Raw genomic sequence first — 17,195 nt, forward strand, 5'->3', positions numbered from 1 at the left:
GCAGCCATGCCTGCGGGAAGTCTACCGGAGCCGTGGGACCAGCGGACCTCCCGCAGGCGTGACTGCGGAGGGTGCGCTGGTCCCGCGGCGCGGGTGGACCTCCCGCAGGCATGACTGCGGACGGTTCCCTGGTTCCGCGGCTCGGGTGGACCTCCTGCAGGGATGCCTGCGGAAGCTCCACTGGAGCCGTGGGACCAGCGCACCCTCCGCTGGCACGTCCCCCGGAGCCGCGGGACCAGTGCCCGGCAGCACGCTCCCTGCGGCATGCCGCCCTGCTTGGGGCGGCCGGATTACTAGAGCCGCCCCTGTGTTTAGGCACCCAAACAAGTGGCCCCCTTTTCAAAGGGCTGAGCGCATTGACTTCCATGGGAGCCGTATGTCTGGAAATCAGACTGCTGATTTAGGTTCCTTAAATTGAACTGGGGATGTGCTGTATGGAACTGGGCATTGCCTGGCTTTTGTAAGTTTCTCGGTTCCTTATTGCAGAGAGGTGTTAACTGAAAATCTCCTAATTTTCTAACATTCCCAACACAGGCTCCAAAGCCATGGGGAGGAGGTATCTGTGCTCTGCATCTGCAAGCTTCATTGCTCCCTGAGAATATTTTTTTGTAAATGAATAAATGTAAATATTGAAAGCGAAGAGAATCACAAGGTGAAAGAAACAATTCTGACACTGACCTTAACACCCAACGTACTGCTATATACAAGTAAACCCCATTAGCCTCCTCTTTGCTGTTCAGCAGTTCTGTGTTATCCCTGTTTTCCAGATGGAAAACTGAAGCTCAGAGGCCCAGCTATGTCCTGGATGTAGAAGAAATTTTTATCTGAACTTGGGTTTATTGCAGGACTATGAAAATGAATGTAATCCAAAAATATCAACATTCTGTGTTACTGGACGTTGAAAGGGGAAAATATTTGTTGATAACAGCTTGAAGGGTGCATTTTTTCAGCTCTCTGATATTTTTGCAAGAATACCGTTTTTGTCTTCCAGTCCCATCGCACTGGAAAGGATTGCATGGGGTTACATTGTAAAATAATTTTCTTTAGTTGAAGCCTGTTTAATCCTGCAGCTGGCACCAGCTAATGGACTAGATGCCTTTATAAAATAAGACCTTTCCAAATATGTCATACTTAGTTTAAAAGGTTCTTAACAGGGGGCAGAGTTAAGGGTGATTGGCAGCTGGTAACTCCGACTGTCCCCAGTTAATGGACTGTGTGGATGAACAGTGTGTTAAGGCTGGCATAAGGACTGTGTGTCACATTAGTTTGTGATTTCCATGGATTTGTGTTTGGGTGGATTTGACGACTGTTTAATGGTGATACCCTTGTGAACCCTTGTAATCACAAGAATTCTCTGTATCCACTGACAGGGGGACAGGCTGACATTTCTCAGATGCGAATCGCCCATTTCACTGATGTGGGGATGACCCTGGAGGAGCCAACGGGGGTGAGGCCGTTCCACGCTGTGCTGGAGAACCCCAGCTTCTCCCTGTATGGAGTTATTTTTATCTGTTCTGGATTCCTGTCTATTCCAGTTCACTCCATGATGCTGATCTACCAGGCACTCTGGGCTGCAGACACAACCCTTCACCTCTACCTGATCCCCAATGACGGCTCGCTAGAGAAGGTAAATGAGAACCTCGAACAGCACTGGGGGGAGCCAGGCTCACCAGCCACCATGGAGCAGAGACAAGGGGAAATCTCAGGGCAGGGCGGGGGGGGCTGTTGTGAGAGAACTGAGTCCCCAGTGCTGGGTGAGGCAGGAGTACAATCTGGGGTAATAATCCTGCAGTGGAAAGGTCACTGCCTGTTAGAGTGCAGGGCTCTGCACTTCTGACATTCACCTCCTAAACCAACTCGGTGTCCTGGCCATTTGGACTCCTCATTCCCTCCCTCGCTCCCTGCTCGTTCGTTAAAGGGTTTTTCCCCTGGTATTAATCCCTCTCTCACTATATATGTGAGCTCCTGAGTATTCACTCCTCAGGCATATTTTTCTTTTACCTTTTTATATTTGCTGTGTGAGCCTTTATATTCTGATGCTGGCTGTCCGGCCCCTCCCTCTGTTTCCCTTCATTTCCCAGGCCCCAATCCTGCAAACACTGCTGCTGCATGTGCTTTACGCCTGTGAGGGGTGCCATTGAAATCAATGGAGCTGTTAATGGCAGTAATGTTCAGCACGTGTGTATGTGTTTAGCAGGATCGGTGCCCCAGCTGCATGGAGACATAAGGGCAAAATTGTCCCAGAGCCAGAAAATCCCACCTGTCCCACAGGTCTCTTGTCTCTTCTTTCCTTTGCAGGAACTCAGTGTCATTCAATGGCAGTCACCCTGCAGGGTAGGGGGCTCTCTAAGCTTCTGGCCCCACGTTTTTAAGGTATTCAGGTGCTGTTGAGCTCAGCGATCTCGAATCTAAGAATTGTGCTGTGGAAGGGTCACAGCTCACTGGAGTGTAAGGTGCTGGACAGCCGCCTTTCATGTCCTATACCAGCCCTGTACCTTGGCCATTTGGGCTCTTTGTTCCCACAGCCCCCACTTGTTTCTTCCCCACCCCTCTGTTGACAGTAGATGGGAATAAGACTTCTGAGTACCTAAATCCCTTTTGAAAATGTTAGGCTCCTAAATCAGCTAGGCATGGCTATGCTGAGCAGAGCAACGCCTAAATATCTTTACACACGTGGGCCTTGTGCTGGAGTCCCAGAGTTCAGTGCCCTGGGGTCTTGGGACCATTTTCCCTGCTGTGTTGATAAAAAGCCTCTTCTGTGTGAGGGCTGCCGTGCAATGAGAACTGGGGCTGCCTGCAGAGCGAATCAGAAAATCTTTTCTTTTGTCTTGGAGGAAATTTTGATTTCTTTGGCAAAAACAAAAAACAACAACAAAACCCAAACCAACAACTAAAAGTATTTTTTCCATTTTTTGGCAACTGGAAAACATTTGGCTTACCAAACTTCAGTTTTCTGACAAAATCACCTATTTCAAAAGAAATTTAAAGTTAAAAACCCAATTTTCTGTCAAAAATAGAAAGTTGATGGAAACACTTCTACCAGCTCTACTCCCAGCATCTCCAAACCAACTAGGCGGAAGCAAGGGGGAGAGGAGTAGTACGTGTGTGTGGTGTGAAGGGGTAAACTCATGGAAGGTGGCACCTCCTTGTGAGTGCTCAGGGGATCAGCTCTCAGGTGGTCTGGTGCCATCTCCCATCAGTTACTCAAGCTGTGACCCCCTCCTCTTCACAATTCAGGGTGGTCCTCCAGCCAGGCCACTGTATTGTCCTCCCCTTTGGGGTAACCAAGCCTCTTCAGACCAGCTGTCCAGTTGCCATCTCCAATGCTCCTATGCCACTCCCTAGGGGCTGGTAGGGGAACCCAGACCTGCCCTCTACACTGGATTCCAGACCAGGGACTCTATAACCAGCAACGAAGGTTTGCGCAGTCATACCCCTTGCTGCTGTTTCCCTGGGTGGCTTCCTACCCAGTCCTCTCAGGCTTCCTTTTCCTCACTACTCCTCTGGGATTGACTCTTCTTCCAGAGCTAGAACCCTGGGGCTCATCCTCCCTCTTGGGTTTTTTCCCTCCCCTCCTCTCTGCTCCCAAAGAGCGACTGCAGGTTCTCTTCCTGCAGCCTCTTTCTGCTACAGACTTCCTGGCTGTATAATGCAGCCTACTCCTGCCCAGCTGGGCTTCTTGTTCAGTTAGGTTTGGCTCTCCCTCCAGGTGCAGCCAGTTACCCTCATCGGCCCCTCAGACCCACATTAACCCCTTCAGGGCTTGTGGGGGGTGGGGGAGGGTACACACCCCATTACAGGAGGAGGGGACGGGTTGATGATTGTATCTTCCAGAACTGATGGTTCTTGAATTTTTTCAGGCAATCAGAAAACACGAGGAGAAGCACCAGTCAGTTTCTGTGGACAAATCTCCTCAAACCAATGGGCCCCTGTACTTTGGCACTGATTATACGGTGTGCTGCTCTCCAGAGGCAGAGATAACACCCAAAGTAGGTGACATGACAAAGGCTGGGTCTTCACTAGAAATGCTGCAGCGGCGCTACTCTAGCGCTTCAGTGTGGATACTCACTGCAGTGTTGGGAGGTTACTTAATCCACCTCCCCTAGAAGCATTTACTAGGTCGATGGAAGAATTCTTCTGCCAACCTAGTGCTGCCTACATCGGGGATTAGGTTGTCTTAACTATGTCATTCAGGAGTGTGGATTTTTCACATCCCTTAGCGACAGAGATGGGTTGAGCTAACTTTTTAGTGTAGACCTGGTCTTATTTATTCTGAGGTTCATAAAACATTTGCCCAGCTAGGAACTCCCTGGGTGCAGGTATGATCTAATTAACCACAAAATATAGTGTTGGCAAATCTCAGCCCCGACAGACACGCCTGGCACATCTGCCCAGTTGATCTCACATGTTTCACCTTTCTCAGAATAACTGCTGAGTGGGAGTTTAGGGAGAGAGATCCCATCTGAAATAGCCAGGGCCAAACTACACAGGTCTGTAGAGAGGGGATCACCGTGGAGATGTCCCACATATAAGATGAAAAGCCTTGGACAAACACAGATGGAAAAGAGCGCGGCTGCATAGCTGTGAAACAACTGCCGTGCACCACCACTGAGGCAGCTTCATTTCAGTGCTGGGTGAGTGATCCCTGCTCAGTTTGGGATTAAAGTGCTAAATGCAGTAAGTGAAAGATATTATTAATAATTCATTAACTCCTAATTAATATGGTAAAGCTGTCCTGGTGTGTCCAGCTGGATCACTCATTAGGATCCACATGCCTTATTCCTTCCTGCCCTGCTGGCTCAGGTGAGGTCTCCCCTGATGCAACTCCTTGTCTTTGCCTCAGAAACTGACATTTTCCTATACAAGTTGGGAGAATCGGCAGCCCTTCATTGAAGTCTTCATCGAGGAAATGAAGAGGAGTGTGCAGCTCAGCGTGACAGAGAGCTCATCCGATGAACCTCGCTGGGAGGCCACATTGAGACCAAGTAGGCCCAGTGGGATGCTGTATTCTCTCATGGGAAGGCTTCATAAAACCCTCTTGGTGTTCCCAGCAATGAAGTTCACAATTCAGTCACAGAAAGGTTTTTGCCCAGTTCTCGTTGCAAGGGGATTCACTCCTGTGGGGTTTGGGTGCTTTGTACAACTCAGCAGCTCCTAAGCGTGGAAACCTGAAACCTTTTGTGGTGCTGAGAGTTCTGCAGGAACAGAGCTTCAGTCGGTGCAAGTCTGAAGGGTTGGTGGCAAATAACCTATGTTTAACAGCTGTTCTGAAAATTGGGGCTGCCTTCCAGTTCATGGTCTGAGTAGCTGTCTGTGGGAATGGCCTTGGGAGACATCGGCGTGCAAGACACCTGACTGCAGGGTGCTCTGTGCCTCTCCTAAGAGTGGGCCAGGCAAATCGTAGAAAGAATTGTCAAACTCAGCTTCACTAGGGACTTTAACAGTCTTTTTTCCCATGTGTTTGTACAGTGCCTGGCACAATGGGGTTCTGGTGCATGACTGGGTCTCCTAGATGCTACCATAATACACCTAATAAATAACATCCAGAGCCTAGCACAATGGGTCCTGGGCCATGGTTGGGGCTCCTGGGCACTACCACAATTCAGATAATTAATAATAAAAAATGGGGAAAATACACTACAATTTAATATCCATTAAGGTGTTATAGTTGTGGTACAATGGGTTTCACATGTCGTTATGAAAACAATGTACTATGGTGTTGAGTGGTGGTAAAGTATCAGAGGGGTAGCCATGTTAGTCTGGATCTGTAAAATCAGCAAAGAGTCCTATGGCACCTTATAGACTAACAGACGTATTGGAGCATGAGCTTTCGTGGGTGAAGACCCACTTCGTCGGATGCATGGTGTTGAGTGGTGGTAAAGGCAGCCATCAGAGGTAGTGTTTGCAGAACCATCAGAGATCACTGGGGATACTTAAGTATTCACCTTTGTTCCTAACAGCAGGTACAGTTGAGACTGTTTTATGGTTGTTGCATTTGATTTTTTTGTTGTTTTTCTTGAAAAAGAAATAAGGAACATTTTCTAAAAACACGACCATATTGGAGACAATGGACCACAGTCAATGGTGACATAAGTGCTGTTGTTCAGTGACATGTCTGTGGATGCCATATCAGTGTGTGTATGTTTTTACATTTCCACTATTTGGTGTTCTGGGGCGGGGCAGGGACCCAGTGCAGCTGTCTGTCTAAGAACAGAGACAATGCCATGCTGGACCAGCCCATTGGCCTGTTGAGTCCAGTATCTGAGTACAGTCATTGACAGCCAGTGACAGATGCTTCAGAGGCAGGTGCCAAAGAGGTGAAATCTGAATAAGTCATTAACTGTTGTATTATTCTCTCAGCAATAAAGATAATCACACTGTCATGTGACTGGCTTAGCCAATCAGATCTGAATAGGCCCTGCGTAGCGTCACTGGAGCAGCAGGAGCAGAAAATTATGAAAAAAGTTAGTTTCATCCTTTTTCCCTCTTTCAGAAGATGTTAAACGTGATGCATCGTCAGGAGAACACCACGCAGGTCAGTTGTCCTTCAAGTGATTGTGCACATGTACATTCCACTGCAGGCGTACGTGTGCCCAGTGTATGCAAGTCAGAGACTTTTGCCACCAATACCACTAGATGACACAATCACCCCTGCTCTCACCGCTTTTAGATGAGGCCATAAAAGGAATGTGTTTGCCACCTCCTTCTCCATTACTGCTTGCCGCCCGTGGCGAGAGCTGAAGCTTCCTGCAGCATTTGCTTCAGTTAGCCAGTGTTTCAAATTCCTATCATGTATATAGTTATAGATTGCAATATGTACATGAAATACTACGGTGTTTTGGTAGCCGAGTTAGTCGTAGGATATTAGATAGACAGGATGGGTGATAAAAGATATTACCTCAGTTGCCTTGTCTCTTTAATGTGTATAGTTAGTTTGTTGGTGGATTTATTGTGGGAAAAAAAACAAGACTAGACAATGGTCCCTCCCCAATCCAGGAAGAGATTCTAATTTAGAGCAAGCAGGGGGAAGGGAGTCAGGGACAGGGACATCAAGGAGGGGAATTCCCTATGGAAGGAACAGAGGCCTGGAGTAGGGAAGGTATCACAAGGAAGAGAGGAAGAAGGTAGAGGTACCAGGGAAGGGAGGGGTCACAGTTCTGGGATTAACTGCACCACTGTCCCCTCCATGGTCTGCCCAAGGGCACCCTTTTAGGGCTCAGGTCTCCAGCCATCACCTCTCTGTGGGTGAAGACCTGAATCCCTCTCCCCCCAGACCAGATTAGTCTTGCAGTCACTCTGTAATTCACTTTGATTATCCCAGCAGGTCTGACCTTAGTCTCTGCTGGTCTGCTCTCTACCAAGGGCAGAGACCCCATGACAGAGGCCAGCAAGCTTTTACAGAGCACAAGACATTTATTTCAGGACAAAAGCATTACAGAGAAAATAGATGTGCTTGGTAGAATTTTATTTCTGTTCATTTTATATAATGTGAGATTATGCGGTGAGGGAAGGGGTATCAGACAGTAATTATTTAATATAATAATTGGAGATATACCTATCTCCTAGGACTGGAAGGGACCTTGAAAGGTTCACTAGCAGGACCAAGTACTGATTTTTGCCCCAGATCCCTAGGGGGCCACCTCAAGAATTGAACTCACAACCCTGGGTTTAGTGGGCCAATGCTCAAACCACTGAGCTATCCCTCCCTGCAAATGACTGCAGACATTGAGAATCAAAAAGTTGAAGTTTTATAAACATTAAAACAAAGTGTCAACTTCACATGCCAAAATATATAAAGTAAACATCCTTAAAACAAACTTTAATAAGTTCTCATGTGGTATTTTTAGGGCTGTTGATTAATCGCAGCTAACTCACGTGATTAACTCAAAAAAATTAATTGTGATTAAAAAAATTGTTAAACAATAGAAATCGATTAAATATTTTGGATATTTTTCTACATTTTCATGTATATTGTATTCTGTGTGGTAATTGAAATCAAAGTGTATGTTGTTTTTGACTACAAATATTTGCACTGTAAAAATCATAACCAAAAAAAATAGTATTTTTCAATTCACCTCCTACAAGTAGTGTAGTGCAATTTCTTTATCCTGAAAGTGCAACTTACAAATGTACATTTTTTTGGTTACATAACTGCACTCAAAACAAAACAATGTAAAACTTTAGAGCTTACAAGTCCACTCAGACTTCCTCTTTGTTTAGCCAATCGCTAAGTCAAACAAATTTGTTTACATTTACAGGAGATAATGCTGCTGCCACCTTATTTACAATGTCACCAGAAAGTGAGAACAGGTATTTGCATGGCACTTTTTGTAGCTGGCATCGCAAGGTATTTATGTGCCAGATATACTAAACATTCATATGTCCCTTCATGCTTCGGCCACCATTCCAGAGGACATGCTTCCATGCTGATGATGCTAATTTAAAAAAAAAAATGCATTAATTAAATTTGTGACTGAACTCCTTGGAGGAGAATTGTATGTCTCCTGCTCTGTTTTATTTGCATTCTGCCATATATTTCATGTAATAGCAGTCTCATATGATTACCTAGCACACGATGTTCTTTTTAAGAATACATTCACTGCAGATTTGACAAAACTCAAAGAAGGTACCAATGTGAGATTTCTAAAGATGGCTGCAGTGCTTGTCTCAACCCAAGGTTTCAGAATCTGAAGTGCCTTCCAAAATCTGAGAGGGACGAGGTGTAGAACATGCTTTCAGAAGTCTTAAAAGAGCAGCATTCTGATGTGGAAACTACAGAACCCAAACCACCAAAAAAGAAAATCAACCTTCTGCTGGTGGCATCTGACTCAGATGATTAAAGTGAACATGCATTGGTCCGCCTTGCTTTGGACTGTTATCGAGCAGAACCCATCATCAGCATGGACGCATGTCCCCTGGAACAGTGGCTGAAGCATGAAGGGACAGATGTACCTTTAGTGCATCTGGCACATAAATATCTTGTGACGCCGGCTACAACAGTGCCATGAGAACACCTGTTCTCATTTTCAGGTGACATTGTAAACAAGAAGTGGGCAGCAGTATCTCCTGCAAATGTAAACAAACTTTCTGAGTGACTGGCTGAACAAGAAACAGGACTGAGTGGATTTGCAGGCTCTAAAATTTTACATTGTTTAATTTTTAATGTAGTTTTTTTTGTACATAATTCTATATTTGTAAGTTCAACTTTCATGATAAAAACATTGCACTAGAGTACTTGTATTAGGTGAATTGAAATATTATTACTTTTGTAGAAGCAGCAAAGAATCCTGTGGCACCTTATAGACTAACAGACGTTTTGCAGCATGAGCTTTCGTGGGTGAATACCCACTTCTTCGGATGCAAGCAGTGGCATCACCCACGAAAGCTCATGCGGATTCTTTGCTGCTTCTACAGAACCAGACTAACACGGCTACCCCTCTGATTATTACTTTTGTTTTTTTACAGTGCAAATACTTGTAATCAAAAATAAAAATAAAGTGAGCACTGTACACTTTGTATTCTGTTGTAATTGAAATCAATATATTTGAAAATGTAGAATGCATCCAAAAATATTTAAATTAATGGTACTCTATTATTGTTTAACAGTGCAATTAATCACAATTAATTTTTAATTACACGATTAATCATGATTCATTTTGTTAATCGCTTGATAGCCCTAGTATTTTTCTTATTTTGCCTATCCATAATTTTCAATTATTAGCGATGGTAATATTTCTTGATCATTTTTTGTGTGTGCGGTGAAATCACTGATAAAAATTGAATCCTTCCAAGCCTAAACACAGATCACAAAACAATAAACATTGTCCATACACACTAGCTTACTACGTTTCACACGTCTTCCACACAGAGACCCTGGCAGCGTCTGGCCCTTCCAACCCATCCAGCAGTGCTTTGCCCTTCTTGGTTAGCATCTCATGTCGGTTTCTGTATCAAAGCCTGGGCCCTCTCAGCCAGTTGTGGTGAACCCTTTTTACCACAAACTTCCCTTTGTCTTGTGGGCTTCTTGAACCCAGTGCATGCAATTCCCTCCAGTGGTGGTAATTCTCTGGAGATTTTACTTGTCCCATATGGTCTGCAACAGACTTCACTGATTTCACTTCTTGGGCAAAGCTTTTCCCATGGAGCTAGAATACAACTCCTAACTCATGAAGATACATGTAACACCTGTACACAAGTCTGACTAATCCTGGTGCCTGTAGCATTTGGCACAGCTCCATATAACAGTCTTTTGAAGTTTCCATCCTTCCAAAGCCTCACATCTGTCGTAGGAGGGATCCGTGGAAGGGGGAAGTAGAGGCATGGGGTGGGGAGTGAGAGGGAAGGGGAGGCCAATGGGATGAGGTAGAGGCAGTGATGCTCTGAGTACAGGGCAGAGGGCACTCGGATTGAGAGGAGGTACCAAGGGTTGCAGGTAGACAAGGGAAATGCAAGATGCGAGAAAGAGAGCGGGGAATGGTACCTGGGTGGGGAGTGGCTGGACTGTACTTTGCTGGCTTATGTTCTAGGAGGCAGCACAGGGAAGACAATGAGAGATCACCTCCTGGACACCCTGAAAAACCTCCGAAAGGGAGAGCTGAAGGAGTTCAAGAGCAAACTGACTGACATTGAGCTGGAGGAGGGATACGACCACATACCGCGAGGCCACCTGGAGAGTACAGAGCCTGTGGAGATCCTTGACCTGCTGGTCAAACATTATGGAAATGATTATGCGGTGAAGGTGACCACGATGGTGCTGGAAGCCATCAACCAGAGAGCCCTGGCAGAGAGATTGAGAAGTGCAGTGAGGTGTAGCCTAAAGGATTAATCTGCGTGCTTGCATAGCTATATCTTTTCTTATAAATTGAAGTATTTGATGTATTGTAATAAGTTTACAGATTATTAAAATAAGTTTGGCTGTAATGCAAGAGAACTACAGGCCAAAAACCTGTATGTTAAGCTAAGGAAAAATTAGCATATCTATATTAAGACCTTTTACCCAGAAAGTAAAGTTGACCTACATCTTGTTACCTAAATAAATAAGTACCCGGGCATATGTCTAAGAACTTTTATCCAGGGCCGCCCAGAGGGGGGGGGGGGCAAGAGGGGCAATTTGCCCCAGGCCCTGAGCCCCACAGGGGCCCCCACCAGAGTTTTTCGGGGCCCCTGGAGCGGGTCCTTCACTCGCTCCGGGGGGCCTCGAAAAGTCTTGCGGGGCTGGGCGCAGGAGCTTCTTCTGCTCCCGGTCTTCGCCGGCGGGGGGTCCTTCCGCTCCGGGGCGGAAGGACCCCCCGCTGGCGAATTACCGCTGAAGACGGAGTGGGACCCACCGCCGAACTGCAGCCCGGTCTTCGGCGGTAATTCGGCGGCGGGGGGCCCTTCAGTTCCGGGACCCGCCGCCGAAGTGCCCCGAAGCCCCGCGGCGGGGGCCCCCCTCCGCCGAATTACCGCCGAAGACCGGGCTGCCCTTCGGCGGTGGGTCCGGCTCAGCGGTAATTTGGCGGCAGGCGGGGCCCCGCCGCGGGTCTTCGGGGCACTTCGGCGGTGGGTTTGGAAGGGCCCCCTGCCGCCGAAGACCCCGGGCCCCCGGAATCCTCTGGGCGGCCCTGCTTTTATCTAGACCAATAGACAGTGGAGAATGGCATGGGGGGGGGGTTTCAATTTGTACCCACAGACTTAACAGGTACACCACAAGGAAACTTATGTGCCTATGTACATGTCATCAGTATGCACAAACATACTAGCCTATGGGGTAAGTGTACCCTAACATTTCTGTGAGTGAGGAATGAAATGTGGGCATCGGAGGAAGGATTTCTGGCATTTGTGCCTTATAAAAGAGGTGACCTACCTCACTAGAGTATTCTTCTATTTCTATTCTGTCTCTATTCCTCTTTTTTTCCCTATTGTATTCTATCTATCTACTATATTAGGCTGTACTTGTTCTTCTTAAACTTTCTAAATTCCAAGGGGACTAGGCTAAGCTTGGTTTCCCTAAGCTTTTATTCTTAGTTTGTGTATTAGGTTTTGATTTTAAGTTTAAGTTAGCCAAGTAAACCCTAATTTAGCTTTGATAGCTCTTAGCATTAGATTCTGCATCTCTCACTCAAGAATTGAGAAACGTGAACCACGAGGCTGGTCCTGTGTCTCTTACCACCAGGTTATCGGGGAAGGGTGTGAGTATATTAACCAAAGTTTTGTGTCATATCATACTATATTACCATATGTATCTTTTGAGTAGTAGAAATGCAATTGTGACTTTGTAACTGATTATTTTACCATTTCATTACTATTTCATTGATTTTAATAAAAAATCTTTAAGGCTATATCTGTCTCAGTGTAAGCTTCCTGTCATACCCCCAAGGGTCCTTTGTAAATTCTGTGGAGCCTGATTTGGGACAAGAACTTTTATCTTCTGATCAAACAGACTGGTGAACCTAAAACCCGTACTATCCAAATTAATATTATTAACACCCTAAATCAGGCTACAGAGGGCAGGTCAGGAATTGAGCCAGTGGGATAAGATCAGCTTCCTCCCTACAAGGGGATCGTACATCTCCATCTCTGCCCTCCCTCTGCATTCCTGATTCTGAGCATCATCCCAGCTAGGTGTTCATACATCCCAAGGCCAGAAGGGACAATTGTGTTCATATACAGGAGGCTAGACTATAACACAGGCCAGAGAACTGTCGCCAAAGAATGCCTAGAACAGAGCTTTTACAAAAACATCCAATCTTGATTAAAAATTGTCAGTGATGGAGAATCCCCACGACTCTTGGTAAACTGTTCCAATGATATAAACTCCTCCCTCTCCATATGCAGGAGCCACTGGGAGCCAGATTCAACTCGATTCCTTTCAGAGTTCCTGGTTTTCTGAACCTTAGACTGAGGTGTCACTTTCATTCTCTCTCTGTGCTCCTTTCCCCTGAACCTTTTCAGCCCCTACTCCTGTCTGTGATCTACAGTTTCATCACTTATTTTATTTCCCCTCCACTCTCACTTTAATACATGTTGTCACAGAGCCAGTTGGGCGCCCCCTACCAGCCTGCTTTGAGAGGAATCCAAGCCTCTGCTGCTCTGGATCTCCAGGGGTTTCAAGCTGCCGAGGCCTGCAGTCCAGCTACTGCCCCAATCTTGGGGTCTGTAGGCATACTCTTCGGGTGCAGATCTGCTGTCCAGCACCCTGTCCTGAGAACTGGAACCTGCTGTCTCTCTGCCTTGCCTGGGGCCCAGCGCTGACACTTCAGATGTCCCCACACAGTTTTTGTCTGGTGCCCCAATGCTGCAGAAGGGATTTGCCAGGGCCCCAAAGGAGTGAAGAGTGATTTCTGGTACATTTAGTAGACATGGAAATGTTTATTGTTTTGCATATGTTGTCTCTGGTTGGTCTTACCCTGAATAAATGTGTTTAATTTGAAAGAGCTGTTTGGTTCACTGGCAAATCATTGTCATTGTGTAACCTTTGGGTGGGCTAGAGTTCACTTCATTACACTTCTCCAGTGCCTAACCCCCCCTCCCCAACTCCCATAGAAGAGTAGCTGGAGACCCAGCATTCAGTCTCTAAGGATTTTCAGCAAGGATTGCACAGGGTTGACCTCCCCACATTCAAGTCCCAAAAGGAACTAAAGTAATGAATTTAATTAAAGAACTTTATAAAATCTTATGACAAAGAAACAAACAATCTAATTTTTACAGCATGACACGGCTATATTATAATTCACGGACATTACCTTCACAGTTATTCAGAAACATAAAGAAAACAAATGAAAAGCTGAACAGTTCAGTCCCCACAGAAATACAGTGAGAAGAAACTGAAAGTTCCCAAAAGCTTAGGTTTTGTGCACCTAAGTCTCAGTTAGAGTCTTTGATCACCAAATCTATACAGTCTGCTGGGTCTAAAACATCATCTTCCCTCCCCTTGCTTGTAGGAATCTTCAGCTGGAGTCCATCCAGACTCTTCCTCTGCTGAAATCACTGCTCATGGGTACAGTTTAGATGTATGAGAAATAGTTCTAGCCCTCTGGTGGGAAACAGGCTGGCTTACCAGCCCCACACTGCATAGGGCATGTACACCACTTCCCCTGTCTGTTGGAACCTCCTCATTTATAGCCTGTTCTGTGGTCTCCGAGTGCCTTCTGCACTGGTGAAGCTGGGGGTGGGGTAAACAACATTTTCCTCACAGTGAATCACAGGGATCAGTGTGTGGTTCGTGCAAAATTAATCAGTTGGACTGAACCACTATGAGGCTGTTGAGAGAGCGATGAACAAAGAAGGTTGCCACTGTATTATCAGGAACATGGAATTAGGCTCCTCATAGAATGGCTGAGGGCCTGACCCAAAGCCCATTGAAATCAATGGAAAGACAACACAGGAAGGGAGGGGTGCACAGCTGTGACTGACATGGGGGCTCCAGTCCCAACGAGGGCCCAGCTCTGCTCCTGGACTCCCAGCTCCCATTCCCAGAAACCCCAGCTCCGGCCCTCCCCATGCAGCCAGCTCTGGGCACAGCAGTCTTCCACTGCCCCTGAGCCCACAGCATCTGCCTGGGGCAGCCTCCCCCTGCCACTGCCTGGGACCCTGCAGCCAAGGCTCCTAGCACAGGCACAGCCCTGCCAGGGTCTGCAAGCCCTGAGCCCTGGGGAGCCCTTCAAAGCCCCCTGGCACCCAGCCCAGCCCCTGATTGGCTGCTCCAGACTCCTTTATGCAAATAAGTCCCCATCCCCTGAAGCAAACAAGGGCCCAGGTGGCCCCTTGGGGGGAGGGAAGCTCAGAATGTCCCTGAGGTGACAGTTAAACTGACATAGCTGACCCCCAGGGGAGCAGGGGGGAGGTTGAGCTCAGGGACTCCCTCAGGGGCTAGGGGGGGTTTCAGAAGGGGGCCAGGGAGGAGCTTGGTCGGCGGGATCATTGGGAGCGGGGAGGATTTGGGGGGGTCAGTTGGCTGAGGGGAGCTTGGGAGGGGTGTTAATTGTGAAGGGTGTGTTTTGTAGGGTTCCCAGCTGCCTAATCCGAAAAATGCAAAAACACTTGCCCTGCCCCTTCTCAAAGGCCTCACCCCCACTCACTCCATCCCCACCCTCACTCACTTTCACCGGGATGGGGCAGGATGCAGGCTCTGGGTTGGGGCTTAGGAGTTCGCAGCGTGGGAGGAGCTCTGGGCTGAGGCTGGGGAAAGGGGTTAGGGTGCAGGAGGGGCTGAGGGCTGGGAGTTGGGGTGCAGGAGGGGCTCGGTGCGGGAGGGGGTGTGGGTTCTGGGAGGGAGTTTGGTTGTGGGGGGGCTCAGGGCTGGGATGCAGGAGGGGGTGCAGGGTTGCGTGCTGTGACTGGGTGGCACTTAAATGTATAGATTTAAAGAAAACCCTGTTACAAGAAAATACAAAACTGAGACTAGCAAAATAGAAATGACTCTGTCCCCATTCCTACGTTTACAGAAAAGTTGGTGACTCCGACTAGTTGAGACAATTTAACTAGAACAGTTTGGCTAAAATTGAAACCAGATTCAAAGCACAGAATTAAAATAGAAATTGTTATTTTCCCCTCTCAATTTTCCCTGGCTATAATTAACGCTGCCAGGGCTTCCCTGTTGGAGGGTAACATTATCACTAAACTGCTGCAAAATGCTCCAGGGTTAAGTGCACCAGCCTGCTTCCTGCTCCTGGGCTAAGCTTCTCCCAACTCATACAGGGCACATGGCCCTTTGCAAAGCAGCTCCCCTGACTGCTCCCCCTCATGGAGTCTGACCTCAGCAACGGGGAACCTATTGGAGCAGACCCAAAACTACCACACCCAATTCCAGTAGCTTCTGGAGGTGGAGGGCTAAATCTGCCCAGCAACAATGACCCAGACACAATTCACTCCTACCCTCCCCAAAGAGGGTCTCTTAAAGAGATATTCACTATTAGACACGGATTACAATTGCCGTTGGAGAGAAATTATAGAGCAGGGGCTGTCTATTCATTAGAGCTGCTTGGGATAGTCACAGTGAACTGGTCTGGAGGGTGAGGCATGTGGTTCCCTGTCTAGAGAGAGGTGATGGCTGGAGGCCTGAGACCTTGAAGATCAGGGCCGCCCAGAGGATTCCGGGGGCCCGGGGTCTTCGGCGGCAGGGGGCCCTTCCGTTTCTGGACCCGCCGCCGAAGTGCCCCGAAGACCCGCGGCGGGGGCCCCCCCACTGCCGAATTACCGCCGAAGTGGGACCCGCCACCGAAGCGCAGCCCGGTCTTCGGCGGTAATTTGGCAGAGGGGTGCCCCCGCCGCGGGTCTTCGGGGCACTTCGGCGGCGGGTCCCGAACGGAAGGGCCCCCCGCCGCCGAATTACCGCTGAAGACTGGGCTGAACTTCAGCGGCGGGTCCCGCTCCGTCTTCGGTGGTAATTCGCCAGCGGGGGGTCCTTCCGACCCGGAGCGGAAGGACCCCCCGCCGGCAAAGACCAGGAGCGGCAGAAGCTCCTGCGCCCGGCCGCACAAGAGTTTGCCGGGCCTCCCGGAGGGAGTGAAGGACCCCGCTCCGGGGGCCCCGAAAAACTCTGGTGGGGGCCCCCGTGGGGCTCGGGGCCTGGGGCAAATTGCCCCTCTTGCCCCCCCCTCTGGGCGGCCCTGTTGAAGATATCCCTTGAGCAGACCATGCAACGTGCCAAAGGTGCAATTATCTTGCAGCCGTGACACATGTGAGCTCTATTTCCATATTTAAGAAGCAATAATGACACTGCTGATCATTTGGGAAAGTTTCTTCCCCCTCTACTGTATAAGTTGCTTTAAACAGTTCTGGCCAAGTAACTCCTCTGGTAGCTCACCTGAACATGTCACCAACTCACAGTGATCCAGTCTCTCTTTCTCTCTCTGCTGTAATCCAGTCTGTTGTAACTCTGAATGTTCTCGTTATCTAGATAAGGGATCAACCCTTTTTGAATTTTGCTTAGCTCTTGGTCTCAATGGCATCTTGTGGCAGTGAGTTCCACCGGTTACTGGTGCATTAAAGAGAACAGAACATTCACCACCTCTGAGAGGTTATTAGAAGGGATTTGAATATGTGACCACTTAATACCAATGATGACACTTTCCTCTGCTCCACTCTGCTTGAACAACAGCAGGTAAGGAGAACCGTTTGAGTGTTAAGATGCTTTGGGCGGGAAGGCAGGGGCAGGGAGAGGGAGGGAAATTAAAAGGAAGACCAAAGCCATAAAATGCCAGATGCAGTACAGA

The 17,195-nt window shown here is 47.8% G+C and overlaps 1 protein-coding gene across 1 annotated transcript in view; it reads left to right on the top strand.

The window, feature by feature from the left end:
* LOC120395007 (caspase recruitment domain-containing protein 8-like) overlaps positions 1-11,041 on the top strand; it is a 47,403-nt gene extending 36,362 nt beyond the window's left edge. The window contains exons 12-16 of the mRNA XM_039519178.1: positions 1,371-1,627; positions 3,861-3,989; positions 4,844-4,985; positions 6,494-6,535; positions 10,527-11,041. Of these exons, the coding sequence (XP_039375112.1) occupies positions 1,371-1,627; positions 3,861-3,989; positions 4,844-4,985; positions 6,494-6,535; positions 10,527-10,825 (869 nt within the window). The 3' untranslated portion in view covers positions 10,826-11,041. The remainder of the gene's footprint in view (positions 1-1,370; positions 1,628-3,860; positions 3,990-4,843; positions 4,986-6,493; positions 6,536-10,526) is intronic.
* The last annotated feature ends 6,154 nt before the right edge of the window (positions 11,042-17,195 follow it).

This window comes from Mauremys reevesii, unplaced genomic scaffold, assembly GCF_016161935.1.
Source record: "Mauremys reevesii isolate NIE-2019 unplaced genomic scaffold, ASM1616193v1 Contig9, whole genome shotgun sequence".
Classification (NCBI taxonomy): domain Eukaryota; kingdom Metazoa; phylum Chordata; order Testudines; family Geoemydidae; genus Mauremys; species Mauremys reevesii.